At 36.0% G+C, this 21,700-nt stretch overlaps 1 protein-coding gene across 9 annotated transcripts in view; it reads left to right on the top strand.

Annotated features, from left to right (window-relative positions):
- LOC143256026 (uncharacterized) overlaps positions 1 to 21,262 on the top strand; it is a 216,379-nt gene extending 195,117 nt beyond the window's left edge. For all 9 annotated transcript variants that reach the window (XM_076512633.1, XM_076512654.1, XM_076512663.1 and 6 more), the window contains one exon: positions 17,345 to 21,262. In XM_076512633.1, the coding sequence (XP_076368748.1) occupies positions 18,758 to 19,576 (819 nt within the window). In that variant the 5' untranslated portion in view covers positions 17,345 to 18,757 and the 3' untranslated portion in view covers positions 19,577 to 21,262. The remainder of the gene's footprint in view (positions 1 to 17,344) is intronic.
- Positions 21,263 to 21,700: the final 438 nt, after the last annotated feature.

Below are 21,700 nucleotides of genomic sequence, written 5' to 3'. Positions count from 1 at the left end.
AATCTAAATCAACTTAATCATAAAGCCTTAATGGCCAGTTTCGATGTTATATCCCTCTTTACAGAAGTTCCAACCACCGAAGCCTGCAAGATAGCCTTATAACTCTATATCCGAGACCCTAACCCAACTATAGACATTCCCAGTAACCAATTAGCAACCCTCATAGAATTCACCACGATAAAGACAAACATCATGTTCAACAACCAAAACTATATACAAACAAATGGCCTAAGCATGGGCAACCCTGTATCACCAGTTTTAGCCAATGTTTTGATGACACAAGTTGAAACACAAGCAATTAACACAGCATTACATCCACCACTATACTGGTACAGATATGTAGATGACACGGTTGCGGGATTCACATCTACAGAATACACACTTAATTTTTCCTATCACATTAACGCCATACATCTAAACATCAATTTCACATGTGAACAAGAAGAAAGCAATCAAATATCATTTCTTAACCTCAAAATTACAAGAACCGACATACAATTCAAACTAGAAATCCACCGAAAAATCACCCATACTGGAATATACATTCCTTGGGACTCAGCACATGAAACAAAACAAAAACTCAACCTATTAAGAAACCAAATAAACACAGCCATAAAACTATGCTCACCAGATAAAATTAACGATGAATTAGACAAAATAAAACAATACTTCATCAACATCAATAAGTTTCCTCCACAAACCGTAGAAAACATCATACACACACACACATAGACAGAAAGCAAAATCAACCAACAAAAGTAAATATATATCACGAATCAAATAATCACGAAACCATATACTGCTGCAAACCATATATTCCCGACATCAGCAGAAAAATAACCAACATTTGGCAAAAACTAGTAACAAAATATGACATTCCAGTTAATACCAAATTTATTCAAAAACCAGGCACAAAACTGAGGTCTATACTATGTAAAAACTACACTGACAAACACAACACCAACATTATTTATAAAATACAATGTGATAACTGCCACGACTTCTATATTGGTGAAACAAGTAGAAAAATGGAAACCAGATTCAAAGAACATAAAATAGTCACCTTCACACATTTTCGAACACTGCAAGTCAAATAAACACAACATAACCATAGAAAACACTCAATTACTAAATAAAGAAACAAACATAAACAAACGCAAAATTAAAGAAGCCTTACTTATACAACAACTTTAACTCAAAATAAACCAATACAAAGGAACACCTTTATACCTATATTAAAAATAATAAAATAAATAATATAAAATTATATATTCAAACATCTAACATCTCCCTCTACATTCCGACACTCAGTTACACAACCCCTTCCAAACATATAGTTTGCTTCCGGTCAGTTACCTCTTTCTTTCTTTGTGAACCTGACGATGACCGAAGTAGGTCGAAACGTTGTTCGCTCCACTACGTAAAATATTTTCTCAACCCAAACGAGCCGTTTTTACATATATAGTGTGTATTTATTGTTTTTAAGATGTAGAAATATTTTCAATAGAATAATAGTGTAGCATGACATTTGTATTTTTTTTTCAGCATAACCGTGTTATAAGTAATTTTTAATTCAGCATACACTGAGATTGACTTTATACTGACACAGCTGTTAATATTAAAAAGATTATTTTGCATTTATGAGAAAGACAAACAATTAAAGTAAAATAGTTATTTATGTATGTATATTATTCAATCAATAAAGCTAAAAACAAGTATACCACGCATAAAGGAAACCGATAAATAAAACTGGAGATTACGTTGCGAGAGCTCCCCGGTGGGACAGCGGTAAGTCTTCGGACTTACAACGCTAAAATCGGGGATTCGATTCCCCCAAGTTGACTCAGCAGACAGCCAGATGTGGCTTTGCACATTGTGAGAATGGTACAATGCACCTTTGTAAAAAAGGTATCCGAAGAATTGAACTCACAAAATTTTGTACACAAGCCTCACGCATGGAAAATAAAGTTAAGAACAGTTGTGAGAAAGTTTGTGTTTGTTGGTTTTTTGAATTTCACGCAAAGCTACACAAGGGCTATCTGCGCTAGTCGTCCCTAATTTTGCAGTGTAAAACTAGAGGAAGGCAGCGAGTCATCACCACCCACCGCCAACTTTTGGGCTACTTTTTTACCAACGAATAGTTGAATTGACCGTAAAATTATAACGTCCCCACAGCTGAAAGGGCAAGCATGTTTGGTGTGACAGGAATTTGAATCCACGACCCTCAGATTACGAGTCGAGTGCCTTAACCACCTGGCCATGATGGGCCTATAAATTAGGTCGTATCACTTAAGAAAACTAAGACCGACAGCTTCAAACAGTTATTATAATCGTTAGCCTAGCTTGTTCGTAGTGAAAGGAAATTAATATAACATAAAGGGGGGTGGGGTAATGCTTGAAGCAAAGTCCAAATTGTATAAACTGAGGTTACAGTGTTTCCAAGTCCAAGCTAATAGTGTCTTAAGTGGAAAAAAAAATACTGTATTCCTATTATTTTTGTTTTCTAGATCTATATACAAGTATTAAACGAAAACTTTAGAGCAGTATATTTTTGTTTAATTTATATGACTTGTGTGAATAATATTTGTACATATTATAGATAGGTCTGCAGCATTAAGAACACCACCTATCTCAGTTTTTTCGTGAATCTCTTACTCAATCTCATTTGGGGAATAGTACAAAACAGTTCTCCTGGGATTTTTGTATTATTTAGTTTGTTCTCGTATGAATTCAGCATTATTGTATAGAATATATGATTGTTGAATCGTAAAGGTCTTGTACGTCTGGAAAAAAAAATGGTACCAAGCTGTATTTGGCATCATTACAACAGCAAGTTTGTGCTCTATTACTAAAGTTTTGTGTGCAAATTGACCAAACTCACAGTTTGATATTTAAAATTTTTTAGTATATATTGAAATACGAAATTAATTTCGGCCTGCTAAATCCAAAATCATGAGTCGTGTGGAAATTGTTGATAAAATGGTTATCGTATTTGCCTCTGGAAATGTGTAGAAAATACATTAGCAACTGCAAAATAAATGTAGAAAAGAAATACTATGGGTAGCAGGAAAGTCTTTTTCCTCTTTATAGTTCTACAAATAGTAGGAAAATATTTTTCCTACAAATAGTAGGAAAATATTTTTCCACTTTATAGTTCTACAAATAGTAGGAAAATATTTTTCCACTTTATAGTTCTACAAATAGTAGGAAAATATTTTTCCACTTTATAGTTCTACAAATAGTAGGAAAATACTTTTCGTCTTTATAGTTCTGCAGCAATCAAATAGGAAATTTTTGACAAATGAGAGAGACGATGCTGACTTTTCACAATCTGTTCTTTTATTATCATCGAAATAACTCAAGGAAGGCTAGTACTGTGGAAATTACGAGGCTTCTCACTTCCCTGTTGAATAACATGACTGGATTCATTTTAAAATGTTCGTAAATCTCGAACATGCATTTTTCCTTTTTGGCAGCAAGAAAAATGGCCACGGTTCATTTCAAAGCGTAATACAATCATAGAAACATTATCGTAACTAATCTAACAATATAAAAACTGACAATATGAAATAGGCTTAAAAGGTATAAGCATCATTTTGATGGTTGCAATTGTATTCGAATAGTGAAAGAAACTTAACTTCCGCACATGATACTTCTTCATACCCCCCCAGTGGCTCAGTTATATGTCTGCTTACGGACTTACAATGCCCAAAACCGAGTTTCGATACCCGTGGTGAACAGAGTACATATAGCCCATTGTGAGCTTTGTGCTTAATTCAAAACAACTACTACTTCCTCACGTTATTTAATTACAATACAACGGGGGCGGGCAAAATATGGCCTATCTAACAATTCTGTCCCTCCTACAATGGCTCCTGACAGTCGTGGGAAAAAATTGTGGTCGTTATACAATCAGTAATGAAGTAATCTTATTAATATAGTAGAAATTTGCGGCTTGCAACGATTTACAAAATTTATAGAGTGGACCCATCCAATATAATAATGCTCTGAACAGGGTTATGCGCTTGTTGGGCCTATGTTAAGTATTCAGTTATTAAAGGTAAAATACATTTTATATCGAACACATATTTTGGTGGTATTGCTTGCATTATAAACTACTAAGTGTCAAAATATGGCGAGTAAACACGCACAAAATTAACTCAACTTTACCATGATGGGGGGTCTGGTCGACTATTAATTGACTAAAACTAAATTTTCGTAATGAAGTTTTGATAGTCTCTAAACTTATGGAGTTTTATACTGATTGGATATTTTATTCTTGCATTGCAGTCTTCGTTATTTTAATCCAAACTCTTACATGTACCAAATCTTCAAGATCTAATGTGGAATTATCAAACTTGTTGACAGCTTAAAGTGGGTGAGTATTAGAAGAAGAAAAAGTATATTACAAGAAATTCAATGTTTCTACCACTAGTGTGGTAATTTTCATTCAAACAGAACAAAAGGAAATAATCTGATTTAGTTTTGATCACAATAATATAAAGCTTTGGAAAGCCATATGATTGTATCTCTACCCTTTTACGGGTATTTTATGCATTCAGGCTTGACACTGAAAATATGCTTTCGTCGTTTTAGTTTGTTGTTTTTCTACACTAGTGCGGTTGAAACGTTCTACTTATTCTACTCTTTTGAAAAAAAGGATATATACTCTTCAAAACAAGAAATGCAAAAGGGGTATTTTTGTTATTTTAAAGAGAAATAACGTTACAAGCTCAGAGTATGTGATGTTACACGTGTTAAGGCACTGATTGTCAGACCAAAATGACAATAAAAGTTGTGCATTTTGAAAACGGAGGAAAACATCGGATTTTTCGCCAAAACGCATGCGTGTCCAATAAATTTGTTTGAGAGATCTGCATGTTCTGCAAGTGCAACATGTGCAAAACATCTATAAAAGTGACGGGTTCTCGGTTTCCATATCTCAGTGTTAAGCCACCGACACGCAATACAGTTACGCCAAGACTGACTGAAGCACAACGCAACAACGCCATTGGTCGCTTGGAAGCAGGCGAATCTCGATCAGATGTCGCCAGAGCTGTGTATGCCCACCCAAGCACCATCACAAGGCTATGGAATCGTCACCAACAACATGGATCAACTCGTGACCGTCCACGATCTGGCAGACCTCGTGTGACCACGCCCGCACAAGAACGCTACATCCAGTTACATCACCTTCGGGATAGGACCACCACTGCGACGTCTACTGCCTCAACCATACCAGGGATGCGTAGGATTTCCGATCAGACCGTACGCAACCGTCGACGAGATTCTTAGGCCCCATGTGCAACCCATCATGGTGAACGTCAACGACGTTTTACAACATGACAACGCCCGTCCTCACACAGCCCAACTCACCACTGTCTTCTTGAGACAGCGCAACATCAACGTTCTTCCCTGGCCCTCCAGATCACCAGATTTAAACCCCATCGAACATCTTTGGGACGAGTTGGACTGACGTCTGCGACGGCGACAACCTTAACCGCAGACTCTACCTCAGCTTGCAGCAGTTTTGCAGGCTGAGTGGACAGCCATTCCACAGGATGTGATTCGTCATCTCATCGCTTCCCTGGGCTGGAGATGCCAAGCAGTTATTGATGCTCACGGGGGGGGGGCATACTCGTTATTGACGTTGAGTGACGTTAAACTTCACCTAGTGAGCGTGGACTTCGCCTTTGCAGACTTTGGATGTTCAGCAGTGAATGTGCAAAGTTTCACACATGTCATACAGAACTACCCGGAATAAACTTGTTAACAATTTGTCTCGTATTTTGCCTTTTGCGTTTCTTTTTTTGAAGAGTATATATATATATATATATACATATATATGATACGCATTGTAAGCTGTCAACGAATTAGAATAATGCTATTCTGTTGGGAAATTCATATTGTATTATAATTACTAGCACTGAAATAATTAGTAATCTTGCAGTAGTTATTACTACTGTTATTAAATTTTTAATAACTTTATACATTTATCTAATTTTATTTCTCAGTTATTAGTGAAAGGCGTTTAAAAGGTTCAGAAAAGAAAAGGCTTGAGTTTTTATTCTATTCTTGATTATATTATTCAAATCATGTTTCACCCATTGAACTTGTACACATTTCACATTAACCTCTGCATGTGACTGGCTTTCTGTTATAAGGACATACGAATACGTTCTTTTTCTCCATCGTCTTAATCAGTTTATCATTCTTCATTGTGTTTTCATTGAAAGTCTATTGTAATATGATCAATACACAAGCTCACATTTTTCTTCTCATTTATATAGATAATCAACATCTTTTGTTTATACTTTGTTTTTAAAACAGAATTATCTCATTTTAGCGCTAAAGAATTTACTGTTTATAAAACAACCTCTGATGCCTTCAAGGGAAAGTTGTAAATTTTCTCCCTTGTTTGACTCGTATTACGTTTGGGCGAAGTGTATGAGTATGTTTTTCATAAACATAAAACTAACAGCTTATGGGCTAAAATAAATGGACAGTCTTACAGAGCAAAGTTATCTCCGACCACATCTAATTAGCGGTTCGTAGTTAAAGTTTAATTTCCGTGACGAGAGGCTAGCTTACTCGCTGAGTGTTTTTAGTAATATGTCTTTTCTTTGCGCAAGCAAATGTAAAGCAAAACTAATGCAGCATGTTGGCCTTCCACAATACCTTTAAGACTATATACGTTGTAATATCATTCTGTTTCAACGTAAAGATGATACAGATTGCGTCCAAAAACAAGCTTTACGTAGAAACGAAGATTTGTTCTATTTTATCATGTACTCGTAATTTCAAACTGAGAGAAGCACCTACTATGTTTATAAATATTAGTTTTCTTGTTTTAATTACGTTTCGCTTAGTTACACTATTTTTTTATTGTACCAGCTGATTAGAAAAAAGTTTACACAAACTATGTAATGTTCTTTATTCATGACCAATTATTTTATGAACTGTAATATAAAGCTCTTTCACCTTAAGCATATTTTAACTGCTATTTTGATGATTGGGTGAATACTGGTTTGGTTTGAATTTCGCACAAAGCTACACGAGGGCTACCTGCGCTAGCCGTCATTCATTTAGCAGTGTAAGACTAGAGGGAAGGCAAATAATCATCACCACCCACCGCCAACTCTTGGGCTACTCTTTTACCAACGAGTAGTGTAATTGAACGTTACATTATAACGCCCCGTCGGCTGAAAGGGCGAGTGTGTTTGGTGTGACGGAGATTCGAACCCGCAACCCTCAAAAAACGAGCCGAGTGCCTTAACCACGTGGCCATGCTGGGTCTGGGTAAATATTTGTTTAAATGTTTTATTTTATGTGGACCCAATGAAGTAAATTAACTGAAATGTTAAATTTGATAATTGTCTATCTCTACATGTATTATAGTTGAGATAAAGTAAAATGGCTGACAGTTAAAGATGAGTTCTTTAGCTGATAATAAAAAATATTTAGATCTTTGGGTTTGAAATTTACACCTATTCCTATTAAAATTTGGCAAATAAGATTTGACGATTTGCATATTGAACCATCTCAAGGGCCAGATAGTAGGAAAAAAGTTAAGAAGTTGGTGTAAACATTATACTGGTTTACAAAATGCTCGAGGTTAATATGATGATATGCTTGAATATCATTTCGGTGTGGAACAAAGTAACAACTATGTACATACACGCTATCATAAACAGTACTATTGTAATCATAACAGACTGAAAGTTATTCACCTAATATTAAGTTGCCTATGCAAACAGGTAGTTCTGTCACGTTTTCTTTCTAAAGTTAATAACATTTACTCAAGTGTTGATATAAAACTCAACACATAAAACTTGAGGTATGTCTTAAAAATATTGTTATAATTTATGTTAATTTCACTTTTAAAATATTAATCTTTACAAATAGTTAATATCATTGACAAAAGCAATGCTTGATTAACGTTGGGAGTATATATTTTGATTATTGATATTGTTTTAACTTGTTTTCAGTAAGTTGTCTTTATAAATGAATAAAATGTTTACTTGTTTTTTATTTCACCAGCACTCTCTCCTAAGCACAAAAATAATAACTTAAAAAGCATTGTAACTTTTACTAAAAAGACCTTTGTAACAATATCACTTTTATTTTAATTCAAATATTTACACTTTTTTGAACGTGGCCAAGGCGCTCTACCCGTAATCTGAGGGTCGCGGGTTCGAATCACGATCGCACCAAACATGCTCGCCCATTCAGTCGTGGGGGCGTTATAATGTGACGGTCAACCCCACTATTCGTTGATAAAAGATTAGTCCAAGAGTTAGCGGTGGGTGGTGATGACTAGCTTCCTTCCCTCTAGTCTTACACTGCTAAATTAGGGACGGCTTTCGCGAATAGCTCCCATGTAGCTTTGTGGGTGTGGGTGTTTTTCTTATAGCAAAGCCACAAAGGGCTATCTACTCAGCCCACCGAAGGGAATCGAACCCCTGATTTTAGCGTTGTAAATCCGGAGACATACCGCTGTACTAGCGGGGGGCAGTAGCTTTGTGCAAAACTTTAAAAACAAACAAATGAAACTTTCGAACTTACGTAGCAGTGCTGTTAACAGTCGAATGTGATAATATGGTATTATTCTGTATTCATCTCAAATAATGGGCCTATTAGACTGTCATTACTTAGGAGTGTGTAACACTGTAAAATGTAAATGACATATTTTAAATTGTAATTAAAATGTTAAAAGAAATCTCGCAGTGAATTTGTAGATCAAAATATTAATTACTTTTTTAACATTTTGTAAGCATCTGTTTAGATATACGTTTCAAAGAAAGGAATATTAATTATAAACGTTTTATTTCGTTTAAAGTGAAATGTTGACTTATCTATACATGTTGTTATGTGTAGTATTAGAAAAAAGTGACGAAATAGAAAAACTTTCCACCGAATTTGAATCGATTTTTTATCTTTTCATCTGTAACTAACGATTTAGATAAAAACAAAAATCATGTCGATATATAGTATATAATAGTTTATTATGTTATGAGTACTTTTATGCTAAAAGCGTTGATAAGTTCAATCACTCAACTAATAAAAGGATTGAGTACGTTGTAGTAAAAAGATATTTTATGTGCGAATCAGAAACTCACGTAACATCAACAGCAGATATAAAATCGCGGTGGAGCTTAGTGTATGATAACTACATTTTGAAGTTGTTTGGTGTTCTTAGATAGTATAATGACGCCGAAAGTGAATCGCTTTTGAGAAGGATGTGTACCAGCCTTTTCCTTTGCACTCGTACCATAAAGATATGCTGAGATCGGGAATACAGAATTTCCAGAACAGAAATATTCTGTCATTTTCTATTGAAAAGAAAAAAAGAATTACGGATCAACTTTGAGATCAGGAACATCCAGAAAGAGATTTGCAACAAGTTGTGCCTCTTCCGTACTAAGCAAAGTGTGGGATCTTGTAACAGATGAGAATCTAAGAACAAAGATATCACTGGCAAAAAGAGATCCTCGTACCCCAGGCAACGTAATCAAGAGAATCCCCGGTTTGGAAAAGTCAAGTGTACACAAGTTATTTCCATGGCATATCTGGGAAAGGAAGACCAACTGTTAACAACATCATGAACGGTGTGCAGCCCACGAAGAATGACAGTACATTTTAACACTCGAAACATATATGTACCTTCATAATTACAACATGTCTCATTCCATTTTCTACCGATCGGTGGGTGAAAGGATTACATGATATGTCGCAAAGGGATTTGTGTAATCACTAAATAATGCATAATGGGACTAGGAATGTGAGTAGAAAGGTCAAAGTGACTTCTGCTTACTATTAGACCAATGTCCTGGCCATTTGTACCTCACAAAAATACAGGTTTTGTACAGAAATTAGGTCAACACGAGTTACCAAGATAAGGTTTTCATTCATACTTCTCTTTCAACCATCGCATACTTCAAATGACTAGATAATAAAACCGTTGTTCATACTAATCATGGCGTTCAAGTCGCCGTGTGCAAAATTTATGGAGTAAACTAGTGCCGAGAAACCGATATTTGCGTATTTTAAACAAAGCACGCAAGGAGAAGGGGGGAACATGGGATCCTTACAAAGGGGCTTTTGCAATGAAAGTTACCCTTCAGAGCTGTCTATTGTCGAGATTCACAGTCGTCAGATAAAGGATGACGTAACGTGGTACCGTGGAGGGTGACGACGTTGTGAAACTCAAAAATACTTTAATGTAACTTAATGAACCATCTGTTTGTGAGTCTGTAAAATTGTAACAAAAAGAAATTATTTTCGTAACTCTGTAACAGCTTTTCTACTTTGTGGGGATAGCTATCCAAATGATAGGATGAAAGCAAATAAAACTTTAAACATTGTCCACTGTAATCATGTCTTTAATGAAAACTTGAGGGTTTCGCTAAAATAAAAAATAGTGAAGTCAATATATAAAAGATTAACGAAAAATAATTTGGGAGGTGTCTAAAAGTAACCGACAAGAATTGTATATTTACCGTTGAAGCTGTTCCATCTGTAATGGATCTACCGTGACGGCCCAGCATGGACAAAAGTGTCAAGGCGTGCGACTCATAATCTGAGGGTCTCGGGTTCGCATCCCCTTCACGCCAAACATGCTCGCCCTTTCAGCTGGGGACGTTATAATGTGACGATCAATCCCATTATTCCTTGGTAAAAGATTAGCCCAAGAGTTAGCGGTGGGTGGTGATGACTAGCTGCCTTCCCTTTAGTCTTACACTGCTAAGTTAGGTACGGCTAGCGCAGATAGTCCTCGTATAGCTTTGCGTGAAATTTAAAAAAAACCCAACAAGAAACAAAAATCAACGCGATCGTCATCCTTAAGCAACTTCATTCTTCAGTATATTTTAAGACATTTGGTAAGTATTAAAAATATTGTGGTTTAAATATAGCATATTTTTATAAAAACTGTTTATACCAAAGCATCAAGGTCTGTTATCATATTTCGAACTGTTTAAACCTTTTATCTTTTAATACAAATGTGTGACTTGTAAAACGTAACCATTGAACAAATCTACATTAATCTACGTTATGAAACTAATAATGATATATACATTACTTACAAAACTTAGACTGAATTGACCTGATGGCTAAGACGCTTCAGTAGCAATATGCAAGTCGCATGACATAAATCCGTTATTAAACGTTTTCGCCCTTTTCACTGTGATATTATTACGTAACAGCCAATACCACTATTCATTGATTAAAATCGAGTTAAAGAGTTGGCGGTGGGCAATGTCGACTAGCAAACTTTCCTCTTATCCATCACTTCGAAAAAGTAGGGATGGCTGGCGCAAATAGCCCCTTAGTATCTTTGTGCGAAATTCAAAAACAACTAAACAATACAGTGAAGTAGTGTTAGAGAGAGAAATAATTTAGGCATATTGAAGACATGCAGATGTGTTATACTCCACATGAACTATAGTCCTACAAGGAGAAGGTGCATATCAGTAGAACTTCATGGATAAAAAGAGGATTCTTTCAAAGAGAGAAAAAACTCCTGTCAGTGATGATGCTATTTGTACCAAACGTTGTGCGCCTGTTTATCCTCTTTTATATGGCAGTGGAACTTGGTGCGTCGTTGCGCAAACCAGAATTTACAACCCTAGGTATTTAAACCTGACCAATAAATCAGTGGCCAACAATCGTGCCAAATGTGCCTAAAATATATTTAGCTGGCCTGTTATACCACTTGAAGCGCAAACTCAAGTATTCATTACGCATGATAGTGTCGTCTCTGCTGAAGACTGGTGCTGCAAAAGTTACCTGGCGTAAAGCAGTTTGTACTAGTTTGTGTCATAGAAGGTGATAAATAGAGGTATAATGGACCGAATCAACTATAATAAAACAAATGTGATTGATCGTGTGCGGAAGAGAAAGGCCGATGTGAAATTTTGAAGACTTTGATAGCTCTCAAACACTACCTCATAATAAATATTTTAATATGACTGAACGTATCAAGTCTCAATATGGTATGTTGCCCTTCCAGTAATCTATCATTGAGAAATGATCTTGTAAGATCTGTATGTCCCTGTCTTTGAGTTCCTTCATCACGGATTATGAGAGCTTCTTCTCGTTAAACTCCAATGTTGGCTGTTAATTAAACAGCGTTCTGTCTGCAGTTGAGAGTTTACATAGTATGTTTTACTGTAAAAATAACATTCCACTTGGCTCGTTCTGCTTTAATGATATATTTTTTCTCTGCATATTATCTGTTAATAATTACTGTATAGAGCTTGATATCCTGCTTTCATGTGCATGCAAAGAACAGTGCCTAGTATGCATTGCAGTGGTGAAGTTACAATATACATAAGTAGTAGCCACCTATCATACCACTAATAGCTGTATCCACTCATGGTTAAACGGTTTCAGTATTTGGGCCGTATCTTGCTCGTGGGCAAAATAATGTGGTTACTCGTCACATATTCAGAACTGGCACTGAAAACATTATTCACTGTTGGGTGAATTATGTCTTTCTTTGGGTCATGTTTTCCTGGTAATGTAATGCAACTATTAATTATCAAACGTTCTAAAAAGATAATAAAAGTTTGTGCACCTCGACGCAACTGAATAACGTGGCTTTTGTGGATTTAGAAATGTATTGGATAGCCTTCATTCTACAGAAAACTCCAGTTTTATAAGGCTTGTCACACTACTATATTGAATGAAAAAAGCAATAAATGCACATAAAATGTACTGGACATGTTATTTATACATAGACGTAGATTCCTTTTTTTTTCTTGAATTACATAAGGATTGGCAGTGCTCTTTATAACAACTGTCGACCTGATCTTGTATGAAACACAGACCCTAAGCCGTACAAGGCCTCTGGAACTGGTGAAATAACCCAATATATTGTATAATCCAAAAGGTTAAGCGGGAAAATGTCGAAGTGCAAAAAAAAATTGAAATAACTGATCCAGCATTGAACTTTTCACAGTTGTGTAAAAGATTTATTTTATTAGTGACACTGGGTGTATTCCAGCTGAAATATGCTACATCATACATATAAGAACTTCTATCTTGGGATAGACTGTATGACATGTACGTGGATCAGCTACTAATAAAAGGGGTGGTCTTATCGTCCAATGATTCCGACCCGCCGTGAAAAGTGTGCTCTTTCTGTATTCAGTGTGACAGTTAGATCTATCCATCTAAACTTATCTAGTATTATCTGTTACATAGGCGTAACAGTTGTGAATTGCTATGTATACGTAGTATCAGTGATGTTCTCAGGACAAACAGCACAAGGAACACGGGCTCACAAGAACAGTTTTAATATACCTGAATACTTGTGACAAGTGCTATATAATTTTCGATAACGCTCAGACGAAGTGGAAAGTGACTGGAATAATGATACATTATTTATGCGTAAGTTGTGGGCAAGATTAAAAGCTAACTTGTAGTTATTTTTGTGGTTTTCAATGTTTATGAATAAAGGAATTCGAATAGTGGCTACAATCCTAACTTCGAAAAAAAATCTGTAATATATCTTAAATGTATACGTTGTCTTTATGTTTGCCTTGTTATCTCAATTTGTATTATTTACATTTCGAACCTGAAGAGCTTTATCAACGTAATTATTGTCATCGACATTTATACACAAGGAAAAACATTATTTAGGTACCTGTACTTGTCATGATCACACAGACTGGCATTGTATCTCAGAACGGCTAGTACGAGGTCTGTTCAAAAAATACGCGGACTGTTTGAATTGCGCGGCTCCAGTTGGTTCCAGGGGAATCCGCTTGGTGTCGCTAGGTTCGCACAAATCAGCTGATTACGACGCCATTTCCCGATTGCAGATATCTTCATTGTGTATTAGCTACGCGGTTTTAAGTGAAGTGCGATTTTTTCGTTTGGCGGATTTCAGAATGAATGACCTGAAGGAGCAACGACTTGCTGTGAAATTTTGTGTTAAACTTGGAAAATCTGCGACTGAAACTTTTTTTATGCTTAACATGGCTTACGGTGATGTTGCTATGAATCGTACGGCATGTTTCAAGTGGCATGAACGTTTTAAGGATGGTAGACAGTCCATTGAAGATGATGAGCGTCCTGGACGTCTTTCCACGTCAACTGACGACCTACACGTCGACAAAATCAACACCCTGGTGCAGGCAAATCGACGTCTGACTGTCAGGGAGCTTGCTGAAGAGTGCTGGATATCAGTTGGATCTTGTTACGAGATTTTGACCGAAAAATTGAAGATGCACCGCGTTGCTGCGAAATTTGTGCCTCAGAACTCGTGAGTTTTTAGCCAAACACTCGATCGCTGTTCTTCCCCACCCCCCTACTCACCTGACCTTGCTCCTGGCGATTTTTTCTTGTTCCCCAAACTCAAAAGACCCTTGAAAGGAAGAAGATTTGAGACGATTCCCGAGATTAAGGCAAATGCGACGAAGGAGCTGGAGGACATTACAAAAGAAGCGTACCAGGACTGTTTCAACAAGTGGAAACACCGTTGGGATAAGTGTGTGCGTTGGGGAGGAGAGTACCTTTAAGGAGTCCCAGACCTGTAACTTCTAAATAAAATACATTTTGTTTTATGACGTCAGTCCGCGTATTTTTTGAACAGCCCTCGTATGTGTATTAACACTTTTATCGATAAGGAGAGAACAACGTTTCGACCTTCCTAAGTCATCTTCAGGTTAAGAAAGAGAGTTTGAAGGTGACCGTTGCCGGACACGTCTTAGGACGAGAGTATGAACGGGTATGGGATTGTACGGGGCGTTCTAGATGGATATTAGGTTATTAATTAGTACAGGTATAAAGGTGTTATTTTATATTGGATTAATTTCGGTGTTAGTTGCTCTATAAGTAGGGCTTCTTTGATTTTGTGTTTGTTTATATTTGTTTTCCTACTTTATATCTGGGTGTTTTCTATGGTTATGTTGTGTATATTTGATTTGCAGTGTTCAAAAACGTGTGAAGGTGTTGTTTTTTTTCGTGTTCTTTGAATCTAGTTTTCATTTTCCGCGTGTTTCTCCAATATAGAAGTCGTGGCAGTTGTTGCATTGTATTGTATAAACTATGTTGGTATTGTATTTGTGAGTGTAGTTTTTACATAGTACATATCTGTTTTTTTGAATAAATTTGGTGTTTACTGGAATGTTTTGTTTTATGATAAGTGTTTTCCAAATGTTGATTATTTTTTTCGCTGATTCAGGGAACATATGGTATGCAGCAGTATAAGGTTTTGTAGTTTGTTGTATCTTCGGATTTATTGTTGTTTGTTTGTTATTGGTCTAGGTGTGTGCGTATAATTTTTTCCACGTTTTCTTGAGAAAGTTTGTTGGTGTTGACGAAGTGTTGTTTTATTTTGTTGATTCATCGTTAATTTTATCGGGTGAACATAGTTTTGTAGCTTTGTTTATTTAGTTTCTTAATATGTTGAGTTTTTGTTTTGCTTCATGTGCTGAGGCCCAGGAAATGTATAAACCAGTATGGATGATTTTTCTGTGAATTTCTGTTTTGCATTGTGTATCAGTTATAATGATTTTGAGGTTAAGAAATGCTATTTGGTTAGTTTTTTCTGTTCACAGATGATCTTAATTTTGGGGTTTGTCGAGTTAACGTGGTTGAAAAAACTGAGTGTGTGTTCTGTAGATGTGAATCCAGCAATCGTATCATAAACATACTTGTACCAGTATAGTGGTGGATGTAAGGCTGAATTGATCACTTGAGATTCAATCTGCGTCATAAAAATATTGGCTAGAACTGGTGTCACGGGATTTCCCATACTTAGGCCATTTAGTTGAAGGTAGTATGGTTATTGAACATAAAGTTAATTTTGATGGTAGTGAATTCTGTTAGGGTTGCTAATTGGTTGCTGGGGGGTATGTATCAGTGGGTTGGGGTCTTGGATATAAAGTTCTAAAGCTATTTTGCAGACTTCAGTGGTTGAGACTTCTGTGAAGAAAGAGATTGCATCACAACTGGGCATTAAGGAGGACAGACTGGTATTATATTGGGGAATATTACATTGAACACTCTCACTGTTTGAATGTATTTTTGCTTCTCACTTATTACACACTATAAAGAAAGAGTTTGCTTACGTATACGAAAAGGGGGTGAGCGTAGTTTTTAAAAGATCACTGAGAGGCGAAATTTTAAGCATCTTGTTATTTTGTTTGGAGGCTATGAAATTGATTTTAATATAACAATCAACGTCAAGGGTTAAATCATTATGAATAAAATCAAAGAAAGAAGTTCGATTTACAATTGCAATTTGAACATGATACTGAAAGTATGAAAATAGATGTTCAAAGTTTATTACAGTATTCTAAAAGATAAGCATTGCTTTCTGTAACTTTAAAGTTATATTGAATCATTAAGGGTAAACTACTAGTCATTACATTTGCCAAGTGTGCGTATAGAAGCGTTAGTTTGATTTAAAACATTGTCCTGGTGATCTCTCTCTCTCTGTCCTGGATAATGATCTGAACGACACTTTAAAATCTCAAAACGTTAAGAATATTATCTGTATTTTAATTTTACAGCAGTTATTTTGCCTCTTCGAAATCTACCCAATCTTGTATATAAATGTATTTTTCACCTTACTTATAAAACTTTCAAAGATAGCATCCGATGTATTTAGGCCAACACGTTATGTTATCAGACAGACTTCTGAAATTTCTGCTATCATTCCATTCCCTATTTTTTCTTTTTTTCACGAGGCATGCTCATGATTTATAATTAGTGTAAACGTGTGAGTGTGTTTTTTCTTATAGTAAAACCACATTGGGCTATATGCTGAGACCACCGGTGGAATCGAACCACTTGTGTAAACGCAAATATTTCCAAAAATCTATTGTGTTATCACAGTGTATTTCGTTTATTTCTTCAGCACGGCATGGACAGGTGGTTAAGGCACTCGACTCGTAAACTGAGTTTTGCGCGTTCGAACCCCCGTCACACTGAACATGCTTGCCCTTTCAGCGTTGGAGGCATTATAGTGGGACGGTCAACCCCGCTATTCGTTGGTAAAAGAGTAGCCCAAGAGATGGCGTTGGGTAATGATGACCAGCTGTCTTCCCTATAGTCTTACACTACTTAATGAGGGACGGCTAGCGCAAGTAGCCCTCGTATAGCTTTGCGTGAATTGCAAAAGAAACCAAACCATTTATTCTTCTTCTAATCTGTTACTTGATTATTGCTTTAAGAAATTATCATGTTTAATTACTAATTTATATAATTATCGCTTATGTAATATTATTATTTAAAAATGTAGCGTCCTAAATAGGGTCTTTAATGAATTAAAAATCATCTATAAATTTTATTAAATATGGTATTGTTTCATTAGTTTGTTCTCTTATTTTAGGGTGTTGCAGCACAACCACAATGAACTCATCCGTCAAGGAGGACCAATTTACTCACTATAGAAGACAATGTCAGTGAAAGCAAGCTTCTACATTAATAAGAATGAAAATTGTTATCTTTTATAAAGTTTTGTGACAGCTTTAATGATCATGTAATTTATTGTAGAGTTAATTTGTCGTAGACCCGTTGTGATGGCTTATTCTGGCAATCTTCGAGCCGCAAAAGTGTCGAAAGTGTTTTTAGTCTTGTGGACAGTCCTAACTGTGATCAGTGCCTTCAACTGTCACCCAAAGTGCAACTGTATCTGGAGAAATGGAAAGCAGACGGCTGAATGCTCTGGGGTTGGTTTTAATGCAGTTCCATCAGAACTGGCTAGTGGTGTACAAGTTCTGAACATATCCAAAAATAAGATTCGCATTTTGCACCGTGATGCTTTCCTGCAAGTAGGCTTAGTTAACCTACAGAAGGTCTTTTTGTCTCACTGTGACATAGACCAGGTTAATGAATACGCGTTTAATCGGTTAACTAACCTAGTGGAGCTAGATCTTAGTTACAATAAATTAACCATTATCCCTTCCGCAAGTTTCATTCACGTTCCACGTCTTAGAGAGCTGAAGTTTAGCGGAAACCTTTTATCCACTCTACCTAATCACGCGTTTTCTTCTGCCAAAGCCTTAAAGAGCCTTGAATTATCGAATTGTCATATACATACTATAACAGCAAACGCATTTAATGGTTTAGAAAATCTTCAAGTATTAAGAATCGACAACAACAACCTAGAGACTGTGTCAGGTAAAGTAATGATTTCTTTAAAATCATTAGACGATATTTCTTTGTACGACAACCCCTGGAGATGTGACTGTAAATTACGTAGTTTTCGGCAGTGGCTAGACGAAAACAACATACCTTATACTCCTCCAAATGTCATCAACCTTTACACGTTAAAAATAAAAAGTGGGACTTGATCAAAATCGATCATTTTTCCTGTCCGCCTGAGTTTCTTAATACATCTAGCGTTGTCACTGTTTATGAAAATGCAAATGTCACATTAGAATGTAGAGTAACAGGAGATCCGAGTCCAACCATAAAGTGGGTATGGCGACAAAGAACAATTGGGAACTTTTCTGAAGGGATTTCCTCACAACAGTCGTTTGTTGTTAGCGAGACGGGACAAAGAGATAAGCTTTCTCGTTTAAAGATAACTTTTGTCCAGGACTCAAATGCTGGAACATATTCTTGTATTACTGAAAATCTTGCTGGATTACGAATAAAGAATTTTACTTTGGTGATATCTCGGCATCCCGTTACAGAAAAGAAAATAACTGACAGAGAGAAGCCACAAGAAGTGAGGGAGAAGAGCACTCCTGTACAAACTGATAAGGAAAAAAAAGGTGATAGTGGATCTACAATAGGTATGATAATTGGAATCATCTTTGGCGCCCTTCTGGTTATACTCATATTTACTGTTTTATTATGGATATTGCGAAAAAGACAACGAAAATCAGGCAGTCACAAGCGACAAGACGTCAGTCACAAATTGGGAAATTCTGTTGGTAGCAATGATGTTAAAGAACAACAAGAAGATGTAGACTTGACACTACTTGATACTAATATAATGGAAAAACCCTCCAGGCTAGGTGCGTATGAAGGGCTACCAACATCTGACTTAGATTCTTACGATCCTTTAACAAGGGACATTGGTTTATCTCCTAACGTTTGGGTAGTGAATGACCACATGCCTGCTAAACCAAATTGGGAAAACCCTTTGAAGCCAGAATTTTCTTTTCATATTCCCCCTCCTCCCCACGTGGAGAAACGATTGAGTGTTCGTAGTCCTATTCCCGTCCCTATGCCTGTTCCACCATGTGACCTCCATTCACGCCTGCAGAATGAATTGGCTGATACCTTCCGGAGAAGAGATGAACATAAACCATTCGAACGAGAACGAGGGGATGGAAGCTCAGAAATGAAACCCCACGAACATGAAAATGATCCAAAAGAGCTTCCGAAGCAGGACCCTGACGACGATATCTTAAATAAACTTTTATCCCCTCTAAAATCAGAAGAAAATGCTCCTGATTTGTTATCTCGTCCTCACCAGGTGATTGAGCCTACTCCTGTCATTGAAAATCCTTCTGCTTACTTCCGACCGATTCAAGATGTGACATCACAAAATAAAGGAGACAAAACACCTGAAGTCTTTGAGGGAGGAGTTGATGGCACCGAGGTCTGAAACATCGGTAGCCGTATAACATAAGCTACGTAAACTATTGTTGATCACTTAATGGGATAAAAAGTTGCTACAATTTATTCCTAATGAAGTAAAATCCTAACAGGTGATATCTCTCTCTTGTGCATGTGTAGCAATGATGGAAATAAAAGCCATTGTATTTCCAGTTTGAGACATTTAACTTGAGTTGTTGTATCTGCTTACCAGCTAACTTGAAGAATAAATTACAACTTTATAATGTGATAGTCCGTAAACTGTTATGCACAAAGAGAATGTAAAGTGTTGAACAAAATACCTGAAGGAAAAGGGAAAGTTTTGTCAATTCCAGACAGTTGTTCATTCATGTTAGGTTAATCAAATACGTGATTATTATGTTGATTTTCCTGTTGTTTTTGACGGATAAGATAATTTTAATACAAAAGTAATTTTATGTAGGAAGGTTCATTTGAAAGGTATATACATATTGATATGCTTTCTGTCTGTGTGTGCATGATGGACACGTTTCCCTTAGGACAGTAGATCCACTTGCATCTGTATCTACTACTTACTGTTTCGTTATCGTAAGTTGAGCTTGTAAGCATTACATATGTATATACAAGTGTGATCACCCTTTAACCAAGCGTGAATTTTGTCTAGTAGTACGAAAACACAACCGACTGAGTCTGGGGGGTTGGTAACAGTTACCGAGTCGAATGTTGGTGCTAGCTTTAATGTTAAAAGTTTCCCCGTACTGATGTATGCTGTAACCCTAGTTATTTTAACTATAAAAACAGTTCCGAAGGAAGGGTGTTTGAAAAATTCTATCAATGATGTTATTATAACTGGCTGTTAATCTGGAACGTGCATCTACAACTGGCTTGGTTCTACAAAAAGATTAGATGTTTTTTTTATTTTATTTTCTACAATGTTAAACTGTTCTTTTGTATGTTAGTTACTGTTGTATTAGCATTACCATAAATTAAAACCCATATTTTCTTCTACTGTTTACTGCTACTAAGTAAAACCAGTGGTAAATAGCCAATGCATTTTTGGTGTTGCAGGAGTTTAATGCACTCTGCTTATCATATGATATAAGATCATTCTTTTTGTAAACAAGGATACTTCATAGTAGACTCCGGAAACAAAGAGTGGATTATTGCCGTATGCGGACTTGTAGAGGCTGAAGCAAATTATGTAGTGTCATTTTTGTCCTTAAGATATAAATTATATTTATTGTGAATCTGTATTCATATTCATCGTGACACTCAAAAATGATTTAGTTTTACTTGTTATTAAGGAAAAAGAACGTACATGTTTTCTTATTTTCACACTGTTTTTTTGGTTTTTGTTGGAAACATTATTTGAAAGACTGTTTATGTGATTTATTTTTTAAATCAAAACAACAAAGTTTTTACAGAACCAACCAGTTAATAAATTAAAATGTTAGCCATCATAAATTGAAGAAACGTTTTTTATAAAAAATAAAGTATATTTTACAAGTTTTGGTTTTATAATGCAGTAATTTAAGTTTAAACATTTTGTGTTTCTTCATATTTTTACTGTTTTAATTTTATATATAATGATTATTGAAAAGTTGGAGTTGAAAACTGGAGATCTTCAAGTTCTAGAAAGCCTGTGGCATAATCTTCACGAGTTTTCTGCGTACTATTACTGTTATCAGTTTGAAATAAAGAACTTTGTTTGAAGAAACTTAAAAGACAATGCTTTATTTACTATAAAGAGAGCTGTGTATCGATTAATCTAAATTATTCTCCTCAGTTATGAGGTACAATAATTAATTCACATGCTGCAGCAGGAACATCGTTGACGAACATTCTCCAAACGTCTTCATAAACAGTCAACATAGCACTTTACGTAGTAATAGAATAATCGTTGTTTAAACACGACAGAAATAGAACATTTTAAAGTTGTTGCTAATGAATTGGTGATTGGAATCACTTTTGCATGTGTTCATAATGTGTAGTCACCAGCTCACCCGGCAAACTCTCCATGTCAGCCATAACTGATAGCGTAATGTTTTATAATCGCTGCTGCCTAGGAGGCGTCAAGAAGAAAGAACATAGAGATTCTATGTTAAAAGACGTCGGTGTCCCAGCTTACCATGTTGCGTCTGTGACTTGGAGGAAC

The sequence above is a fragment of the Tachypleus tridentatus genome, chromosome 1 (assembly GCF_004210375.1).
Source record: "Tachypleus tridentatus isolate NWPU-2018 chromosome 1, ASM421037v1, whole genome shotgun sequence".
Taxonomy (NCBI): Eukaryota; Metazoa; Arthropoda; class Merostomata; order Xiphosura; family Limulidae; genus Tachypleus; species Tachypleus tridentatus.
This window is presented reverse-complemented; position numbering and strand designations above follow the sequence as displayed.